This window comes from Anopheles maculipalpis, chromosome 2RL, assembly GCF_943734695.1.
Source record: "Anopheles maculipalpis chromosome 2RL, idAnoMacuDA_375_x, whole genome shotgun sequence".
Classification (NCBI taxonomy): domain Eukaryota; kingdom Metazoa; phylum Arthropoda; class Insecta; order Diptera; family Culicidae; genus Anopheles; species Anopheles maculipalpis.
Genome location: NC_064871.1, coordinates 12,003,381 through 12,025,145, shown reverse-complemented (window position 1 = coordinate 12,025,145; position 21,765 = coordinate 12,003,381). Strand labels below are relative to the sequence as shown.

Below are 21,765 nucleotides of genomic sequence, written 5' to 3'. Positions count from 1 at the left end.
GTATTAATTAACAAACCAAAAACGAAAACCTAAAATTTCTTTCAAATATAAACTAAACTATTTTAAAATCAATTCATTAAAAATGTATACTATTTAAAAAAACTACAGCTTTTAATCGATACAATCAGGTAATTAGATTAATAATCGTTATTTTACACACCATAAGTCAATCAATAGTGTCGATGTCGTTGCTCCCTGTTTATTAGAAACGACCCATGAAGCTTAATTGTTTCAGCTCAATTAGTTGTCTAATGGAATTGAAAGCTTTCCAACGTGCATGATGAAGCGTTCGACAAAATTAGGTGAACAAACTGATTTGATGAAGCACGTCAAAGGACAGAGGATGTCCGAAGCGCGGGGGAGAGAATCTAAAAAACGAAAACGTTCCTGTGTATGTCCATTATTTTATGATCAATTGAAGTGATTGGACATAGAAACAACACACGTGATTTATATGTGAATCGATTTTAGTTCCTTGGTGTTTGCTTTGTTGGACAGTTGAGAATGGCCATATTGTAAAAGTGTTTTAAATAATTAATTTTTTAGTGCTTTCTTTCAAAAACACTATGCAATGGAATGAATGGAAGAATCAATAGGCAAACGATTTTTTACTATATTTATTAGAATCAAAATATCACTGGACTTTCGGAGTGCCTAAATTTATGCAATATTGACTAGAATGTGGCTTTAGGATTTTTTCCGGCATTTAATTGAACAACTACGACGTGCATTCATACTTATTAGTAAATAAATAAAATGATCAGCTTTATTTATTCATTTCTAAATTAATTCTGAATTTAATATGTGAAAAGCGACTAGCTGGATGACTATTACTAGTCGATTCTGTCTTTCATCTAGTCGCCTGGTAGTATGCAATTTATTGTTTGAAAGGGATGTAAAGGCTTCGCAGGCCACCTTTTCAGTGCATTCCAATAATTATTTCATTCGGGATAAATTCAATGATTAATGGAGCGAAAGGTGAATACATTCAAGGAAAGACACAAAGAATTCCATGGAAAAGAATTAAAACTGATTTTTTTTTTCTCAAGCGCTCGCTACAAACCATTTATTTGTTACCTAAAGGGAAAAAAAAACATTTTCGGATATATTCTTGTTTGAAAATACTCAAAAAACACCCTTTTTATCGTTTGAAATTAATGTGTTTTACTTTATCAGTAATAGTCAACTGTGATGAGTAGAACTTGCCATTCCATTTTCTGGCAACTGTTGGCAATATTGGTCTCGCTTCGCAACGAGAGACATTACACGGTATCGTTTCGTACCGTGCGTTTGGTAGTTACGGATAAAACAACTAACATATTGACCGACACGAAATTGTATAAATCTGCTCGGTTGCTGCACTGCATCTGGCTCCTGGGGAACCAAACAACCGAATCTCGTTCTTTCTATGTTTTGTTTTAATTCTTACTACCTATTACCGTCATTTTCTAAGTGAGCAACTTTTAGGTGTGTCTAGGAAATGAGTGGCCGTATCGACGGTTCGTTCGCAAGGATGAAACTGTCGCGTTAGCAGATTATTTTGCATCTTCCACCAGTATCTCTCCCGAACGAACCGTGCTCGTACAAAAGCACTACTGTTCTGTTATGTTTATTTACCAGATTCTAGTAAGATAGAGGACTGCTACACCTGATGTACCTTATGCCGCTAGTGCTAAATAAATACGCAAAACGCACGGCCAATTGGCGACGCTCGTACGGGTTGTTTTGCTTTCGTTTTAAGAAAAGAGAAAATTAAATACTACTACCTACATGCTAGGCTTGCTGCCGCTTGCAGCAGCAAAAGATGGTTGCCAAAATACCCGAGAAACAGTCACTAGCGTCCTATAACTAAGAGCCACAATAATCTAGGAGGTCAGCTAACTAGCGAGTCTTCAGCACGCTCAGTAACAGTAAACGTAAAACAAATTTACTCCTCTAATCGTTTAAAAGCATACACAAATTCGTCTCCACTTTCCACTATACTAATGTAACAAAAGTCTTGTATGTAGACTCCAAACTAACCGATTTCCCCGGACCGCACATGCACACACACACATACACACAAACACCAACGGGCAAATGGCAATTTGAAGCGATGGTTTTTGTTTGAAGAGCTTAGAGTTCGTAGGATCGTTGTTTAATAAATACTTATACTACCATGTTCTGGGATCCTATCTCGGTCGAGGTGAGTAGCGCTTGAAAATCTATTGCGTGCGGGAAGTTGTTGCACCATTCCGGCTTGCGCGTGGTTTAACCTCAGTGGTGATTAAGCTTGCCGTTAAACAGCACGACGGTTTCTGTGTGCGTTTCACTGGCTGGTGATGATGCTTGATTAGAAGGTGATTTTTACAATACACTATTGATGAGTTTATGCTTTTCATGTAGCTGGTAATTTAATTACGCGGTGTAATTAGGAAATATTTGTAGCTTTAAAGTAGAATAGAAAACAAGCAAACTAATGAAAAAACCAAAGCATGCCATGAGGATTGCATACTTTGTGGCGAATTTAATCTTTTCTACTTCAAAGCGCCAAAAGTTATGCAACTCGCACGACGTGTTTGCGATTTCTGTTGTTGGCGAGCTGTTATGGTCAGTGAAACGCACACGCCCGCGTGTGTTATCAGCACGAACCGCTTCCAAACACCCAGTCGTAAAGGAAAGGATAGCTTTCCACTTAAATCTGTCCTTTTTTTTGTTCTCTTTCTTTTCATCAAATTGTACACCTTAAAAAACAACAAAAACCACTGCCGCCGACGTTGGCGCAATACCGCGTAGTAGTGACACAACCGTTTGCCTTAAACTTTTCCCCTTACCAGCTGCAGCTACCGAAGCTGTCTAGCCGTAGCACACAGAGACATAATTTTCACACCAGTAACAGCAAAACAAAACAAAAACTCACAACACCCGGCCCGCACACACGGCGAGGAAATCGGGTGAAATCAAATCATTTCCATTTTACGTGGATGCCGTCGTTTTGTTGCTGCTGCTTGACGTTGTGGCGACTGTCGTGCTGCTGCTAGTGCTGCTGCTGCTGCTGCTGCTACTCTCTCCTACACTCACGGATGGTAAATCCTGCGAGCGTTCGCCCGTCGAACCGGCAATGGTGTTGCTGCTTAGGCTGTCTAGCGAACGGGCCGAACCACCGACGGCAACAGCTGTGGCGACGCTGTTCTTGAGTGCTTCCACATCGACACCCTCGGACGAGTCGCCCGGGTTTTTGTAGTTGGAGGAGAAGAACGACAAGGCTTTCATCAGCTGGTAGCTCTTGGACACGGGCAGGTTCGAGTCGTACAGGTTCTTGCTGCTCTTGCAGTCGACGTAAAACCACCAGTTGCACTTCAGCACGGTCTGGTCGAAGAGGGTACTTTCCGGGCAGAGGAACGACTTCATGATCAATCCATCGTCCGTCAGGGCACATACGTGGAAGACCTGCGTGTGGGAAGGTGAGAGAATAAGTGAACCGTAACAGACTATTCATTAAGGGCTAGGGGAAAAACGAATTCTTATTATAATCGAAACATAACAAAATTCTCTTGCCATGTAGTACACGAGCATCGAGAGCATCCGGCAGGCCTGCTCTATTCCGTTATTTGTATCATATACAATCCAGATTCGGGCGATGGCTTGCTATTATGAAATTCACTAGAATCTGCTCACCGAATTTTAGTTTCATCCATTAGTCCCAATCTAAAAAGCTAAACCCTCATGCACAACTATTCCCGTAACAACCCCGGCGTTCGGAGTTTTACAACCAAACGCGTGTTTGGGGGTTCAACGTGAAATTTTAGCTTGAAAAAGCCCTTGTTATCGAATGATAAAGAGCTGTTAACAAGGCAAGAGATAGTGAATAGGTGGTCCTTCTCAAAATTGAAAACAGTATTGAATAAATCCTCATACTTTAACGCCAAAATTTATGCAATTTATCCAATACATTTTTTTTCATTTAAAAAATGCTGTCTACTGGGCATAAACTAGTAGCTTGTTCGGAGCTAAAACATGCTTCTCTGACTCATTGTTGGGGCGGTGGGCACATTCACATTCAAATACATTTCCCATTTCCCGAAAATGCAACACAGCATTGCATACTGTGCGGCCCAGGGCGTACTAGTTATTTCGATTCACTCATTGCACCTGACCCCGTGTGCACACGGTTTGCCTGTTCGGCTTTCAATGCAAACCAACAACGGTTCAACCGGATTGCCAACCAGCTTTGATTTGAGTTGGCATACGTACGTGTGCCACCATCATCATCATCATCAGAGGCACTCTTGTAAGCAATGGGGTCTACCGATCCATGGTAACGTTCTGTGGAGCACCAAAATCCATGGCGGCCTCTTTCTTCCCAGGAATTCCGAAATTCGGTCATTTTTTTTTGTGTCGTTGTTTGCTCAATTCCTAGAGTTCAGCTTCTGCTGGACAAATATACGCACCATACAACCAAGGTCCTCGTCGCCGTACAGCCCCGGGAAGTGTTTCTGTTCGCCACAGTTGAACGTCGTGTAGGGCAGATCCACCTTGGAGGTGAAGTTGTCATCGAAGTTCTTGTCGTATCCCACCGGGTAGTACTCTTTCGGTGCGTTCATAACCTGTAAGAAGGGTGGCGTGGGTTGAGGTTGATTTCCCGACTCCATTCCAATGGCAACAAAAAATGTTGTCCTTCCTACAGCAGCTACAATTGCACTCCCTTACCTTGTGACCAGCATTGGTTGGGTACCGTCGGGGTCGTGGTGTGGTCGTGCTCGTTGTGGTCGTTGTGGGCGTTGTCTGCTGGGCAAAGAATTGGGCCTGAGCGTAAGCAGCCTGCTGCTTTTCGTACTGCTTCTGTGCACGCAGTTCCTGCTGCCGGACACGAATCGCTTCCTTAATCACCTCCACACTCACGTTGGCAGCCGCCGCCAACTCTTCCACCGTGTGGCCCATCAGATCAATCTCTTCTGCATCGGCTGCGGTGCTGGTGCCGGTCGCAATCGTTGGCCCGGGCTTTGTCATCTGCCGGCGCGGCGGTATGCTCATGATGGAATTCTTGATGACGGACGGCTGCAGCTTATTATCGACCTGGACGACCGGTCCGGTCGAGATGCGGGACACCGATTCGGGCATTGCCTGGAAGGCGGGCACCTTCTGAACCTGCAGGTTCGGTGCCTCCTTGTAGATAATCTGCTGATTGGGAGCGTTAGGGAACGGGGGGACGGGGGTACGGGTCGGGGCGCTCCGGTGGAAGGAGGAGGTCTGATTCATCAGCTGGCTCTGGAAGGAAGGGTCAGGAGTTTGGGCGGATTTTAGGGCAAAGTTGCGGCGAAGTATGGACGGGTCGAATCTCACCGGTTCCGCTTCCGGGGTCGGTTTGGGGATGGGACGGAAGGGAGGAACGCCGAGTGGTAGTGAGGTGGCTTTTGTCATCAGACTGGAGGCGGGCGAGACGTAAACGGGCGAGGCGGACGATGGAACTTTCGGCGGTCCACCGATACCCTTGGGCAGCATGGACCCGGACGAACGAACGGTTACTGCCTGTGGGCGACTCTGCTGAATTGGAGCACCCGGTGAAGGGGAGATTGGGGTGGGTAAGGATGGGTAGGATGTCTGGAAAAAAAATGAAGAAACACCAACAGAGAGTAGGAAAGAGAGACAGAGAGAGAAAATTAATACCAGTCATCATCATCATCATCCTTCAGTCATAGTCCAAAATAGCACCAGAAAATTCCGAAAGTGGCACGAACCGAAGTTCATTATTATTGGAACTGAAGTGGATTAATTTGTCATCGGAAATAGCGTTTCGGGGTTTTTGTGTGTCTGTATTTCTCTGTGACCACAGTTAACAGGGTGATACTGGCCGGGTGCTTCCGGTGTGTCGACACACAAAGATCCTATGAATAAACACGTCCGGACGGCAGACGGAGCCGAAAAAAGAGAGTGTTGACTGTTGACTTGCAATTACATTTCGTTGGCTCTACCAATATTAAATTAAGTGAATGAGATTAACCTGATTCCGGTAGCGCAATGGATACGAAACCGGAAACCGTGCTCGAAGTATGCAAGAGAGCTAATGAAAACAGGCAGAAGTGTTGAGCTGTGTCCTGTCGTCGTCGTCGTCGTCTTAGTCCATGGCTTGGGCACATTCTATAAATAGTGAATTACTCCATATTCAGTAGCTTTTTCCCACTCATCGGAGGCATGTGCTATAATTGGCCTTTTTACCGAGGACTCACAGCACTAGCACCAAGAGCTCATTAGATGTCAACTCGGGTGTTCTCGTGAGTTATTATACTCTAAAGAAGCACATCTTTTGACGTACACTGTAAGGATAAGCTGTCGTTAGTGCATCCGCCGAACGATCCGACGCCGGTAGGATGCTTGATAGGCTTCATTTCACGCCTGACTACTCCCGGCCAACCCCACCAAAGAAGGTGGGTGGATAATTTTCATGGCGTGCAAAATTTCCCGTACCGGTTTAATAACTTTGTCATCCGTTTTTCCACTTTCGCTTCGCGAAGGGTCGGCATTCGGTTTAGCGCTATCCTGGCCCCGGAAAGCAAAGGAATCATCGGTAGGCAGAAGTAAAATGTGTCAGTGGAAAATGGGTTGCATTCCGAAAAAAAACCCCGTTTGCATACTGATAAAACATTGGGCGAGAACATCACGGCGGTGATTCTTGGTAATGTAGCGAAAAATGGTTAGTTCATCAAGCTGGATACTTCATGCTCACATTCTGATTCTGGTGATATATTTTATCATTTTACCTTGCCTTACTTTTTATTATATACATCATGTGTATCACTGATTTAAAGCTTCTCACAGTCAAGGTGAATTTAAAGTAGCAAGTTTTTAAAAATGATTACATTGGGCGATTCTCCTCCAACTGAACCCTTTTGTGGAGTAATTTAGCTTGCAAAGTCTAAACGACCAACTTTGCCACCGACTGCTTTACGATCGCTAACAGCTATTGAAAAGTTTTCTGCCAGTTTTTGGGACGTTTTTTCTAAAAAAAAAAAACTATTCCCCTACGGCACCAAGGGGGCACGTGTGTGCGTGTGTGTGTTTCTGCGTCTGTCTAGTGCGCGCCGTATTTGGAAAGCCTTCCATTTTACCATTACCTTGTCCTTTCTTTTTCCTTCACCCGTAAATGCAAGGATCAAAAGCACGAGAGCCATGATCAAAAATAGTGTTTTATAGGGGGGTTTTTCAAGGGATTCTTTTTGCTCTCATTTTGTTTTGCAGCTGGAATTTGGGTTTGAAGCTGCGAGTGAGCTAGTGATTCGATTGTAGCAAGATGTGGGGGGAAAAAATGTCAAATTGTGTTGGGCGTATGTTATCCAACTTTTAGTTTTTGTTGCCTACAAAAAATGCATCCGTAGCACTGGACATTTGGCTAAAACTGAAAACGTTTTTAGTCCCACTAGTATGGGGTTTATTTCCTTTTTTTAGGTTTTTCATATAATCTACGTAGTATGTTGCAAGTTGTTTTTGATTTTTGAACACGAATCCTCGGTAGCTCTTTAGCTCTCATCAAATAGTGATGCTTCAAACAGTATATTGCATTGTATTGCATTGCACTTTAGCCTAGTGTAGTGGAGTTTTCTGCTTAGATCGCGATTCCGCCACAGAATCACAACGCCTAAGTGTATGCAATATACATTTTTTGTACGATTTTAAAGTATAGTCTTCTACAATTTTTATGTGTAGTCTTCTAGTTTGTAGACAGACCAACATTGGGTAAACGACTCGAGAAGTAATATTGGTAAAAGACTCGAGAGGGCCGCCCCTAGAATATTTGGTAAGAGGCTCAAAAAAGCCCTCGCTGGCGAAAGCCCTCGCTACCACTGTAAGAAAAATGCCTAACAATATGAAAAATTTTGCACATATCGCTAATGTCAATGTGGTCAAAATGGTTGGAATAAATAAAAACCGAAAACACGCTGGGCAATGAAATTTACAGCTCGCATTTGCCCTTCCAAATGCTCGGTTTTTTTTCTAAAGAGCACTGAAGATCTAGTGAATTAACGAATGAGAAGATTATGTTTCGGCTTAATACTAAATTATTTCCTAAATTTGTATACCTTTAGGCGCATGCTACCCCAAACAGACTCTTATGGCGCCTATTAAGTAATTCTATTAGCCCTAATTAAAGATGAAAACGAACATTTGTAGCAATAAATCTAATTTGCCAAATAAATACCGGTTACCCGTTCGACGTGCATCGTTTAATCTTTCCCATCCATTCCAACCCCAACACACAAACAAATCGGCCACCATTACCGTACTAATATGTGTTTTTGTATCCTAATGCCACTACTCTCACCACCAGAGTGTGACCCTTTTCGGGTGGCATTTCTAACCCTGTGGTCTGTGGTCTGTATTGTGTGTGTGTGTGGTCGCGGTCACGAGGATGCAAGAAAAAATTAAAAAGAATAGTGAAAGCTTCGCATCAAACACAACTTACCGGCATTTTGGACGCAGGCAGGACACCGATATTGTTGGCACCGGTGCGAATGTTGAGGGCGCGCCGTTTATTTGCCTCGACGTTACCGAGCGATTCGGCCAGTCCCAGCTCATCTCCGACGCTGAAGCCTACATAAATTCGATGGGGAAAATGCAGCAAAATAAAGAAAAAAAGGTCATATCATCATTATATATGTGTGTGTGTGGTGTGTGAATGTTTGCTTTATAATTCGTATCGATGGGTTTATTATAATTTTTTTTTTTGAGGAGATTGTCAGTGTGATAGAAGGGATAGGATGTTAGAAGGCGATAGTAAAGGTCACAATGGTAGGAAACCCGAAGAGAAATGGAAAGCAGCGAAGGAAAGGGATTTTGTTACCATCCCTGGGGCTGTCGTAAGCTCTTGCCATATCTGTGGCGCAATGAATATTTAAGCTCAATGGCACATACACGCGAACACCGTCAAACGGAACATCCAGAACAAACTTTGTTCTATTCACAGTGTATGTGCTTTTTGCACGCCAACCAAAATGCAGCGTTGGATTCATATTTCTTTTCTATGGTACCAAGGCTCCAAGAAGCCATAATGTTGCTCCTTTTTTTCCTTTCCAACGTTTCTCCAGCAAACAGAGATACAGAGACCCATCTGGGCGATATTGCCCCCACGTACGGTGGGAGCATTTCTTCATTTCTATTTACCATTCCGGCTATTAATACACCGTGAGGAGTGGGCCTCCTAACTGCTTCAGCAAGCAACCCACCAGCAGCCTGTGATTAAATCAACATCGACTAAAACAACATTAACCGGCAGCGGCAAACGTAACACACAGTCAGCCGTGCTTGTTCGAAAGCACGACGGTGACAGTGATAAACGAGACGCAGGATTACAAATGGCTATCCGTCACTGTGGTCGGTTTCGTTTATCAACCCGGTGCTAGCTGATTAATTTTGCATCCAAATAATTCCAATTTTGTACATTAATTTTTCACACGCACATTTCTCATCGGAAGATGCCAGATTCCTTCGCTTGACACACGGCTTATTGCACGTTGAATAATGCTTTCCAGCGTAATGCGAAGCGTCAAAACACGAACACCCGGTAGCGTTTCATCATCATCCACCCAGGACCAGCTGTTCAAACATACCGAACACAAAACCTCTGATCGATGTTATTGCGTATGCTAAGCGATGATTTCGGCATCGTTTTTATCGCACGTCACTAAACGACTGACAAGGCCACGATTTTGTGTGTGTGTGTGCCAAAAGCGACATACCGGCTTACACGATGCTCAGCATTACACCAACTCAAACCGGGTGATGTGTGGCACACGTTTCGCGATCAGCATAATTCTTCGATTGATGTACTTAAGAAAGCGCTTAAGAGTAAACCACACTTTTCCTGGGGAGAGACAGTTCCGCAGAAAGCAGCATGTCTGAGTTGAGTTCTGCTGGCTAAAAGTTGGCAACCAGATTGGCTTATTCTGCTTCAGCAAATACGCCAACCGTAACGCCACGCCGGCAAAGCTTTCATATGGGTTTTGCTAACATGACGAATCTTCAGTGGGAATATTGCAGAGGCAGCAGATACACCAAACAAGAACAAACACAACGCACATCAACAAGTTTACGACAGTGCTGTGCCATATGAAGCGTATCCAAAAAAAAAAAAAAAACTGTGCAAATAAAAAGGCCCGACTGTATATCTGTCTTCTACACGTTTCGTCCGACTGTTGCACCACGGAACGCGTTCGCAAACGTCATAAAATTAGCCATCAATGCACAAAAAAAAGTCCTTCCAACCCAAAAGAACAAAACATAGAAAGACTTTCTTCACGAAAAAAACACACACACACCGGAACCGTCAACCGTTCCGTCTCAACGGTCGTAAAATTCAAACCCATTTCATTTCCGTTAAACGATTACGATTATTGCTACCTCCATCCATTGGGAGCGTGCTTGGGAGCGAGTACCATGTTTGGGCAATGAAATTGCCATCAGTACTATCGTTTAAGCGGTTGTTTGGCTGCTATATTCCAACATTCACGTGCCATTGGATTCTGGGCACGATTTAATCTGGAACTATTTTATTTTTTTATTTTATTCATTCATTTTGTTCAACTAAACAGACTAGAAAAGTACAAAAGTTTCGGCCAAAGTTTTTCAAACCTAAGACCTTTTTTTTAATTCGATTCGATTTCAAACTGAAAAACAAAACCATGTAAGGACACTTTAACCTCATGAATACATTTAAAAAATCCCTTGCAGATATTGCATACTTTTAGGAGCCATTCTTAGCTAGTAAACTAAGGAATTCGTTGAATGAAATGCTATGCTTCGAAAACCTTAATTCAAGCCGTTAAATCCTTATCTGTACCGCTTTTGATGTGCTAATCTCGTGTCCGGTTCCACTCATAACTGGAGCCGATCGGAGCAAGCTCCGTCTCCTGAACCGTTTTTCTAATCACTACTGTACAGCTCCTCATCCTGGACAGAAAGCAGTATTACTCCTAAAAGTATACAATAAAATTTATTTGCCTATCAATAACAGGACGACAGCAAGGAGAAATGTCCATTGTACACTGACTGATACGGTTCAAACCAGACATTAAACGGTCCCGGAACGCAGCATGACTTATGATAGAACGACAAGCAACAGTGATAACATTCATTCAGGCGTTGAACTGCAAGTATTGCCAACGTGAAAAGCTCTTGCACATGCAAACCCTCGCAACCAGCCTAATCAGTTAAATGACGATACGGAACCGCTTTTACTGGCCTCCACCGAACCGGGAGATGGAAATTATGAAACCGATATGTTGAATTTGCATCGTCCGCAACATCATGCAAATAAGCTACCGAATCGGCATGATTACCCATTGCAATGCGCGGTGGTTTTGATCGTCATATGTTTGCTAATTAAATTGCATTGCATTGCTACCGGTCGGTCCGTTGGCCGGGTACGATTGTATTACGGACCGTTGCCCTTTCGGTGTATACGCACGCCAGGCGGTGGGGTTTTACAGTAAACACAGCCAAACCGTGAAAACGAGCCTTATTTTCCATCCGGATGGTTCGCTGATGCGACAGAACGGTGGTTGTGGGTGAGACGCGACAAGGGGTAGCAAGAGATTGTGCATCGATGGAATCGCACACATCAGGAATCCTGGACGAGACGACGTGGTCGATGCCACGCGAACAATTTAGCGTAAACATGCTGCGAGGTCTAGGGTGACCTACGAAACAAAGCACACGAGCATCAGCAGCAGCAGCAGCAGCACCAACATTTGGCTAAATTGACAGGATCGGAGCGCGTTGTCGTCTTCTGGTCGATGGGTTCGGTTGCATTGCAATCGACATGTGTGTGTGTGTGTATCGTAAGCTGGGGCTTAGCTAGTTATTGCGTCGAGATAAATCCCTCACTGTAAGCAGCAGCAGCAGCAGCAACGCCATACTATGCGTCGAGCGATAATTTATATGCATTAGCTACGCTGGGGCACCTCTTTGTGATGGGGCACAGGTTCTGCATAAATCATGTTCATGATGCTGGAATGGATGCGGCGTTGTGCAGTGCTGCAACCAGTAACAAACCGGTGACTTCCGAACAAAGTGACAGTTTGTTCCAATTCGGCACAGCCGTATCGATAGCTTTGCGGAGAAAAACCCTCTCAGAAAAGTTTACTTTCGAAACGTTTGAACATAGATTCAGAGAGTTTTTAGGTTTGAAAACTAAGTTTAGTTAAGAATGTTGAAATTACATGATCGAAAGGACTGTAATCGCTTCGATTGAAATAGTTTTAGACGATTTCGGGACACGAAAAGGAGCTGTTGTGAACGATCGGTTGGTTAAAAAGTAATTTGCATACATCTAGGCGTTTATCAAAGTGCTCTTCAGATGATAAATGTACAATACGAATAATAAAATCTCCTTTAAATGTAACGCACTTTGCCATCCCACTGAACAACTTATTATTATGGAGAACAATTGTAAATTTACAGATGAAAGAGTAAATAACCCCCGTCAAAAGCGAAAATCTAATTTCTTCCATCACCCTATCATTAGTACGACGCTGGGATAACTATACGGAAACTTTCATGCAATTACTATTCACAGTTGATTGTAAACGGTTGATTGCAATGCATAATGGAGGTCGAACGTGGGGATCAGTGGTGATTAGCCATTAGTCATACCGTGTATCATCACCAGGTTCGCCGCCGTCCACACATTGATGCTTTGTGGTCCCGGGCAAGGGTTAGGACCTCTCTGTCGCTCGCTGGTAGACAAATCCCACAATTTTGCAACCATCACCAACTGGGACAACAATCTGTTTTTGGAACAGTGGGGAAGAAAATGGAGTTGTGCTCGAAAGTATGCTTCATTGCGCCCATGAATACGTTACTAAATTTGGTGCCCATCCATTTAATCGCGAACGGCCAGTGCCCCGGGATATCCTCCTCCCGGGGAGATCATCCCCAGGCGTTGGGCGAACGAAAGTACCTGTGGCTACAATGCATAAGTAAGTACACAGTACACACGGGGTCATGTCAGCCAACATTCCATTTTCCTCTTCGTGATTATGCTTGGAAGAAAAGTGAAATGGCAGATGATATCGGTGAACATTGAATGACTGGTCACTATTTGGGCGGTGAACTCCTGGTGAGAGGACCCTGTTGATCTCGCCAAAAGTTTCTCGCAAAGTTATCGCACACCGAGAAAGTTAATCGATTTTCGAAGGGTACAGGGCAGGGTATAAAATTTAAATTTTAAAGCTTGTTCGATATTTTGCACCGTTGTGGTATGCCATCTAGCGTCAGAATTGTGGCCTATTGCATGTGCATGTTACTGAGTCAGTATTTGATTAAAATTTAAATTAATAGAAAACCCCCTGAATGTATACAACCAGCAATTAAAAATGTGGTTTAGCTGTCAATTTAAGCTGCTGTTTTAATCAACTTCATCCTATTTTATTAGCAATTGCATAGAAACAAAGCTAAATTAAACACCCGACGTGAATAGGTGTGGAAAACTGCATTTAAATGGAAATTATCAAATGCTTCATCTACAAAAGTTTCGTAAGAAAAATATAAGTTGCACAGCTCTTTTTTGTGGTCTAATATTGAACACATATAACCCCATTTTATCGATTGATACAGGAAAAAAAATTGTGAATTGATTATATTCATCCTTTCACTGCCTTATACTACTAAGAAAAAGCCTTTTCAATCGAAATACATTGATAGTGTTTTTAGGAAATAATTCCATATCACACCACCAACCATCGTCCGACGGGGGATTGTCAACGAATAGAACCCTTCCTACGAGCGGATTGGAAAACCTACAACCAAGATACAAGCTAACTTCTATTAGCAACAGGCAATTTCCGTTGCATTGAGCATTTACAACAGTTCTGATCCGCTTTCAGACTTCGATGAAATTTCTCGGAATGCTCAGAAAGCTTTTGAGCTGTAATAGGATGAAAGCCCTTCACCATATAAGAGAAAAGGAAAAGCAGTGGAAAAGGGGGAGAGAAAATAAAGACTTCTGAATGGAAGATTGTTAGGCAGAGAAAGTGTTTGAGAAAACAAGGTACTAATCGAAGGTTCTTAGTAAAACTAACGGGGAAAATATTTAAAGAAAAGGTGAAAAGAAAAACGAACACCCGATCCCATCCATCATAAAACAAATAGTTGAAAAAGAAGAAAAAGAAAAGGGAAAAAATAACCAAACGCAAAATAAATCCGAAAAAAAAACAAACAACAGACACCCTGAACGAAACGAAACATACCTAACCCGAAGTGGGCCTTGATGCCGCCCAAGTTCCGCACCCGAAAGAGGCCGGACTTTTTGAAGGCACAGTTCAGGATGAGACCGAAATCGGAATCAAAAACACAGGTACTCTCTAACTGTTCGATTGTGCCTAGAAAAAGGGGAATAAAAAAAAAGAGAAAAGAAAAGATAGAAAGCGAAAAGAAGGAAGAAAAGAGAAAAGAAACGAATGATGAAATGAAAAAAAAAGAATAGAAATGAAGAGAGGAAGGAGTGATAGTGAATGAAGATGGTTAATTTTACTGTTTATTTTTGGATGTTGAATGAAAAACAAAAAAAAGGCACAAAAGTAAAGCTCGAATGAGAAACATCCAGAAACGATAGGGAAATGAAAATAAAATCACATGAATAAATATCGCGAAAAAAGGGAAGCAAAAACCCGGGCACACAACTCTGATACCGTGCCGTTGAAAAGCCATTCAGAGGAAAAGGAGATTTTCCACCAGTTGGCAGTGTTCTGCAGAAGCGCTGTGCAGACCGTAAAGGTAAGGCGTGCGAAAAGGTATCAAATGGCTACCGGTTCGGTTTCCTGTGTCGTAAAAGTTTTCCTGTGAAATGCACGTTCTCACAGGCGTCCAGTGTTCCAATCTTCCGTTTTATTATTCACCCAATATACCCGTGTGTGCATTGGTGGATGTGTGTGTGTGTGTGTGTTTGTGCATGTATGTGAGTCCATGTAACCGTGCATATTGTAGTGCTTAATATTGAAACAAAAGTTTTATTTTATTGTGCCGTGCAACAGTATCCCTTTCAAATGCATTTATTTCCACCATATTGGTTAGCCACACAAACATGGGAAAAAGGCGGTTTGGGGTGCTCGTGTTTTGGTGCATGTGTAACCGATTATGTGTGCGTGTGTTGTGCTGTAAAAGGTGCATGTTTTCACCGATGTTTCCCGGAACGCATCCTGCCAACATAAACCTGTCACAGCTTCCACATGAAATGCGTACCGGAGTTTGTTAAAGAGGCCACAATGTTTCGTAAACCACACCACAAATAACACACACACACACACATACAAACTAAAACTTACGCAGTAACAGGGGACAATTAAACAAGCCGGCAGCAACCAAATCACCGTTTTTTTTTTGTTTTCATTTTTTTACTGCTGACTGCACTTTTGCGCATGGTTTACACAATTTAATTCAACTTCAAAATGAACTCGATTCTCGAAAGGTAAAGTTTTGTAACAGTCACACTAACAGAATAGTCAAGTTGCGTTCAGTAGCCAGGTACCTTGGTCTGTTTCAGTTAAAGTTTATAATGTAATGTTGTGATTCTACGAATTTCCACTCTGTTGGTAGAGTGTTTGAAACATGGATCTAATGGGCGGAGGTGGGACTTATTCCACAGAAATGTAATTGCCTGGAAGGTGTCAGTGGGCATGTTTGAGTTCTGGCGAATTAAACAATCCGCTAACTTGTGTATTTCGTTTGCTAATTTCTAAAAGGGATAAAGCCCATTCAGTTTGGGATAATAATTGGCTTCTACTATCTCTGCACTTAAAATTAAAGCAATTCCATTTAAATTGCCTACAATTAGGCGCATTTTTTTAATGACTTAAGCGGATTGGTCGTACACGTTGACATTTAGATGAGTAGGATACATTTCTTGATAAAAGGCTCGAGAAGGCCATGGCTAACCTTTGAATTAAAAGCCTCTCTTTCCCTCTCAAGAGCAGTAGTTTTAACCTCAGGGAGTTTCTGCTCATTCTGCGATGGCCAACGGTTGAACAATCCGGCTGATATGTTACCTTTAGCCTTTAGAACATATTCATTGGAAGCTGTGTCCCGAGTGTAGAACATTTGTAATGCTAAAAAAATGTAGAATATTTTGATGGGCAAGTCTGATGTTACCTATTTTACCTATTAATCTAAAACACCTAATACGAGCTGTTCTATTTTAAAATTTACTCGAGCGCCTGAAGGTATGTAATTGCAAAGCCACCATCATGTTACACCAGCAAATGTTTTTTGTACGAAATTTGCATAGCTCCAGGGGTTATAAACATCGTCCCAAAAAAAACAAGCCACTATCGATACATTGCATTCTTACAACACTAATAAAAGTAAAGCATCAAACATCAGCAACGTTTGACCGCATGCTTCCGCTACCGGGAAGCAATTTTCCAAAATTTTGACAAACATACTTTACATCTGTTTCCGATCGTAGCGCGTCTCATCGATTCCAACCGAGTGTAAACAATTTCCCAGAAATGCGAACAAGTAATTTAATATGTTAATCTTTATACAAACGCCAACAGAAATGCTCCACTTTGCCGCATCAGTTCCCTAAGGGGGGTTTAACGAGTTCGGTTGAAATTTCAAAATTCTCGGGAAGCACACCAGGACACACTGGTTTGGGATAGGATCGGGAGCAGCAAAAAATCAACAAAGCTTCAGGCAGAACCAAAATGCCTACACTGAAGGATTTTTCCATCCCAAAATCCGATTCTCCCTATCATCATCGGGTAAAATCGTTTCTTCTATTCGCTGGAAACGATAATATTCTTCCAGTGCTTGAAATTGTGGAGTTGAACAAAGTTCCCCAAAAAAAAACAAAATCTCCCTTAAAGAGAAAAGTTGTTTCGGTTTTGATGCAAACCGCTCATAGTAAAAAACGAAGGAAATCTACCGAATCGGTTGATTGCCGCGAAGACTAAGGTGGGGATTAAATTGTTAAAAAGCATAGATTCAATTATTACCGTCGGGTGGGACTGAGTACTTCCACAATCAGAGACCAGGGAGGCACGGACGAAATATGCAAAACGATTCGGTTGCTCAATTAAACGGATTCGAATTATTCATCATCGGGATGAGGTGGGATGAGATAAAATTAATTTCAATCCCGTCCCCCGATTGAAGGGCTGTGGATGCACGTGCAGCATTGCACTTCATTTGCATCGAAATCGCATCCGATTGCGGCGAAAAAAGAGCTTCCGAAACAAAACAAAAAATTCAATCAAAATCGAACACTAAAACACAAAACCATGGTCATCGTTGGACATTCGTCGTGGTGCGCGATTCGCACAAAAAAATGCGGAAATTCAGCTACGAGAATGACCGATTGTTAGACGAGAATGTAAACTTTGCCATGTGACGGAGCTGAAACTGCCGAATAAAAGCAGGAAATAAAAAGGCGTTGGGAGAAAAGTTTTCTTTTCTATTTTCATTCCATCCCACCCCGGCCTGAGGGAGTGGGAGCCTTTTGCTGGTTTCGTCCGTAATTGAGTTTGTAATTGAAATTAAACATAATGGCCTGATGTGCATCAGCATCATCTCATCGTCATCGTGTCACTTGAAAAGCGACATCTTCGGTTGACCTATTTGATGATGCATTTGTGTCAGTGCACCACTCAGTGCTTCCCGGAGGCCTTTTTTTTATTTTCACTTCATCAATCCGTCCGTCCAGCAATGTTTTCTTCTCATTTCGGGCAATTTGAATCGTTTCACACGTTCATCAAAAATCAATCAAATCTCAACTGCCTGTGCGTTTCGTCCGTAGTCTTCGTTAGACTTTGTCCCGGTCAGACTTGCCCTGCTGTATCCAGGGAACGTTCGTTTGTTAAAATAATACGCCTCCAGGTGGTAGCTGCTGACATCGGCTGTCTTTTCTCTAAACCACATACCCCTCCCTCTCCTACCCACCCCCTACGGTCGGGCGATATCAAACGGAAGCTATTCTCAATACGTTCCACGTGTCTCATTTTCGGCAAACCGAGCCCTCGCTCCTGCTGTGCAGATAATTGTTTGTGTGCGACATCCGGTGAGATTGGTACGGTAGAAGTTTTTGCCACTGTCTCTGACACTCCGCCCGTTCGATACTCCAGCCCCAACCCCAAAGTCCAACAACAGTAAACATTCGTCACGGAGCAAATTAGTTTGGCGTGTTCATTTGGGGCAACCAAACTTATACTGTCGGAAGAAAGCAAAAGAAAAGTACCTTCTTTCCGTTGCTCAACGTAAAGAAAGGAAGAAAAACGCACACACACACACATATACATCAACCACCATCTTGATAACGAAGCACCAACTCCCCATGGGAGGCGACCCACGCTCATCAAACGCCACAAACGGTCATTGTCACGAAATGAGCGCGATGGGACGACCTGGGAAAGACCTCCAGGTCTTGAATGTCCGTTTTGATGATTTGCGGTGATGGTGCTGATGATGGGACACGCATGTGACCGGAATCGGTAATGATGTTTCTGCCAACCGAGCCCGCACGCTTGCCCACGCCCCACACGACCTGGATGGCTATATATCCGTCGAGATCGTTTTGATTTCGGTGATTTTGGGACTGGCTGGAATTTTGTTGTGTTCTCCCAACGGAGAAACGAGCTAGTGCCAGTTTGGTTGCGTCAATCTGTGAAACCGAAGGTTCGGTTGACCTTTAACCTCGCGAGTGGAATAAGATGCGGCTGCGGTTGAAGTGCAGTAAGGAAGGGAGCTTTTTTATTCTTGGAATGTTGAACAATCAGATTGAATTGTGTTACTTCAAACGAGACGATTGAAGCATAACTTGGAAAAGTCAGTAGGAGATAAGACGATTGCTGGATGGTAATCGATATCTAACGTCGTGTTAGGATGTAATTATTATTAAGTACTGAAAGAATGCTCTATTTGAGGCAACGCTACCATCCACATATAAAGGTCCTAAGTGACATTGACAGCTTTAACGGTTTGTTAAAGATTCTTATGGAAAGCGTAAAACATTAAATGGTATGGATTTAGAGACTCTCTTATCCTTCCTCTTCGTCTAGGCTTAATAACCTGCTCGTGTCGGTCGGTCATCTATTATATAGATTATATCATCCAATATTATGTTTACATCAGCACGCTGTTTTATTAACATTTGAACGGAATTAATGCAAACATCACATGTAAAAGAGGTTGTAATAAATAATTATAATAATTGCTTCTTTAAACCAACGCTGTTTGCAAAGCTAACAGCCGAGAAGCAAATTTCCCTTAAATCAGTCCCAACGTGCTTGCAGTATACATATATTCATTTGAAATATTCCCCTAACTGATTCTTCAACTCCATTTTATGGATCCAAACACTGTAAATCAAGGTTCAAAACACAATTTATAACAGGATAATCAGTTATCGCTATTGAAAATGGGACACGCTGCTCTAAAATCGATGTATAAGATTTGAGAATTTTATAAAAATAAAAAAAGTACAAATTTTTACAAGTTAGTATATAATTGCTAGCGCTAGTTTAGATTTTTAATAAATGCCAACAGTCTAGGGAACTACAATTATTTTGAATTTTATTATTAAATACTGCATAATCATTTTAAAACATTTTGAAAACATTCTTTTTTTTTTAAACAAAACATTCTGACAACTTGGTACAAAGAAGTTTAGGTTAGTTATGTTTGTACACATTTTAACTGTTCCAACCCCACAGATAATGGGCTACAAATTAAAAAGATAGCTTTGAATCACTACAATTCTCAATTTTTATCAATTAAGACGCCTAAAGATATGCAATCTGACCAAAAGCATGCTCTCGAGCTACGAAACAGTCCTTCTGAACTTATTGCATTTCTATTCTGGATGAATATTGGCTTTCACAACGGTAACACAATATTTCTACACCCAAACACACGTATTATGAGCCTGAAACGATGCAAGATTTGATTAGTTCTTCGTTCGTAGTGAACGAAACCACAAGCACATAACGAATCGAACACGATAAAGCACCAAAACATCCCAAAACTTTCAAACCGAGCGTCTCTTTTGCAAGAAAAAGCCTACAATTTAATTAAGGCACGGTGAAGATTTGACCGGATCTAATAACCATTTTCCGGCTACAGCGAATTGAAAAAAACCAAAAACGCTTCTGCCCGCCGCTTCGGGTTTGTTTCCGTCCCATTTGGTGCAATGCTGGGAGCCATTCGTATTTTTGGCCATCGAATCCAATTGCCACCCGTCCGATAGCAATCACCATTCGGCACGATTTCCATGGCTATTTCGTTGGCGAAATTCCCGTGCCATCTCTCTTTCTACCTTGATAGTTGAATTGTTGCTATTGCACTTTAATCCGTGAGAAGTGGACACACTGGTGCTTAAGCTTCACTACCCAACTGATACCGAGGGGGAAAAGTTAAACAGGGATCTGGTGGTTTCTGGGGGAAGATAAATTGGCAGAAATGTATTTAAAGCTTTCGCTGTACGACACTTTCAACTGGGCGGAATTTAGGAAGAAAATGATGATGACACAAACGTGCGCCGGACGCAAATCACGGCCCTTTTCTGGTAAGAGAATGTGAGGTTTGGGGTGTGGGATCTCCCAATAATCCACCGCCAACGGCAGGAAAACGGAAACATTAAACTCTAATCACAACCTATTTTAATTATCCAATCCAGGGAAGGAGTCCACCATTTCTGTAGGTTGTCGGTAGGACACCGGAAGGGCCTGAAGCATGGGAACCCACCAGGAAATTTATCCTCTACGCCACGCCGTTGAATTTGGCATCAGGCGGTAATTTGTGGTTAAAGGAATGAGGTTTTCCCCTTTCTCCCCACCCAATGGAGCACCCATCCCAACCCGAAAATGTTGCCAAAAATGTCCTGTCGAATTGTTTTCGCCCACGATTCTTTCCGCATCGCCGAAGCGACAACAGTAGGCGAGCTAAATGGGCTCGCTTCCCTGCGTTTATTTGGTGTGTCTCAACCGTCAACTCCGTCCAGGACTCTCGCAGGACCTTCTAGTGACTTTGAGATTGGTCGTTCACTAAAAGTTCGTAAAATGATTTTCGGCACGGCCCAATCAACTGTTCTTCGCCACTCGAAAGTAGGCAGATTGCAAAAAAAAAAACGGTACAGCATCTCGTTATTTTTCCTCGCGCTGATCGTGAAAATGTTTTTTTTGGGGAAATTCTCCTCCCTCCCCCCACCCCCCTCCACCCCGTCCAAAAGCGTCGCTCTCTAGCGTCGGTGTTCCCTCGCGGTTGCTTTTACGGGCGTTAAGCGATTGGAAACGGAATGCTGTTAATATTGTTTTTTCTTCTTTGTTTGCTTGTTTCCCCACGGCTTTTCACCCTGGATCCGGTGGTGTGAGATTGCCATTGCCAGAAGGCAACCAAATACAGGTCCACCGGTCCAGGTTCTGTCGGGAGGGTGGAAAGGGCCGCAGTGGCAAAAAGGAGGATTCGCTTTTCGATTGTTAGTCGGCGAAAAGTAAACTTCATCCGTATCCATTACAAGTGGAAATGGCTGAAGCGGGTTTTGTTTTGTTGTAGTTTTTTTTTTGTGTGCCCGTTGAGGGAGTTTGCTGCTTAAATGTAATCTCCACAGTAGAAATGTGGAAGTATTTCTGCACGGTTAGAGAGAAGAGAACGAACCCTGCCAAATTGAGCTTGGTAAAATCAGCTTCAAGAAGCAAACGGGTTCCAGCGTTCCTAGCCGTGCTAGAAACCCACGCCAGAAACTGTCAAACGAACGCAGCCAAATGTTGCCATCTTGCCATTGGCTTTTTCGTGTTGATTTGACCG

General features: G+C 42.6%; 3 protein-coding genes and 1 long non-coding RNA gene across 4 annotated transcripts in view; 1 reads left to right on the top strand and 3 right to left on the bottom strand.

The window, feature by feature from the left end:
* The window catches only part of LOC126560096 (uncharacterized), a 428,080-nt gene that overhangs the window by 206,437 nt on the left and 199,878 nt on the right, over positions 1-21,765 (bottom strand). The window lies entirely within an intron of this gene.
* LOC126559891 (uncharacterized) overlaps positions 1-21,765 on the top strand; it is a 224,337-nt gene that overhangs the window by 83,061 nt on the left and 119,511 nt on the right. The window lies entirely within an intron of this gene.
* The window catches only part of LOC126557130 (V-type proton ATPase 116 kDa subunit a 1-like), a 145,415-nt gene that overhangs the window by 77,712 nt on the left and 45,938 nt on the right, over positions 1-21,765 (bottom strand). The gene's annotated exons all lie outside the window — the stretch shown is intronic.
* LOC126559791 (uncharacterized) overlaps positions 2,956-21,765 on the bottom strand; it is a 36,744-nt gene continuing 17,934 nt past the window's right edge. Inside the window, exons 2-6 of the mRNA XM_050215964.1 lie at positions 14,220-14,351; positions 8,438-8,565; positions 4,690-5,580; positions 4,431-4,586; positions 2,956-3,429 (exon numbers count right to left, since the gene is read on the bottom strand). Coding sequence (XP_050071921.1) covers positions 2,956-3,429; positions 4,431-4,586; positions 4,690-5,580; positions 8,438-8,565; positions 14,220-14,351 — 1,781 coding nt within the window. The remainder of the gene's footprint in view (positions 3,430-4,430; positions 4,587-4,689; positions 5,581-8,437; positions 8,566-14,219; positions 14,352-21,765) is intronic.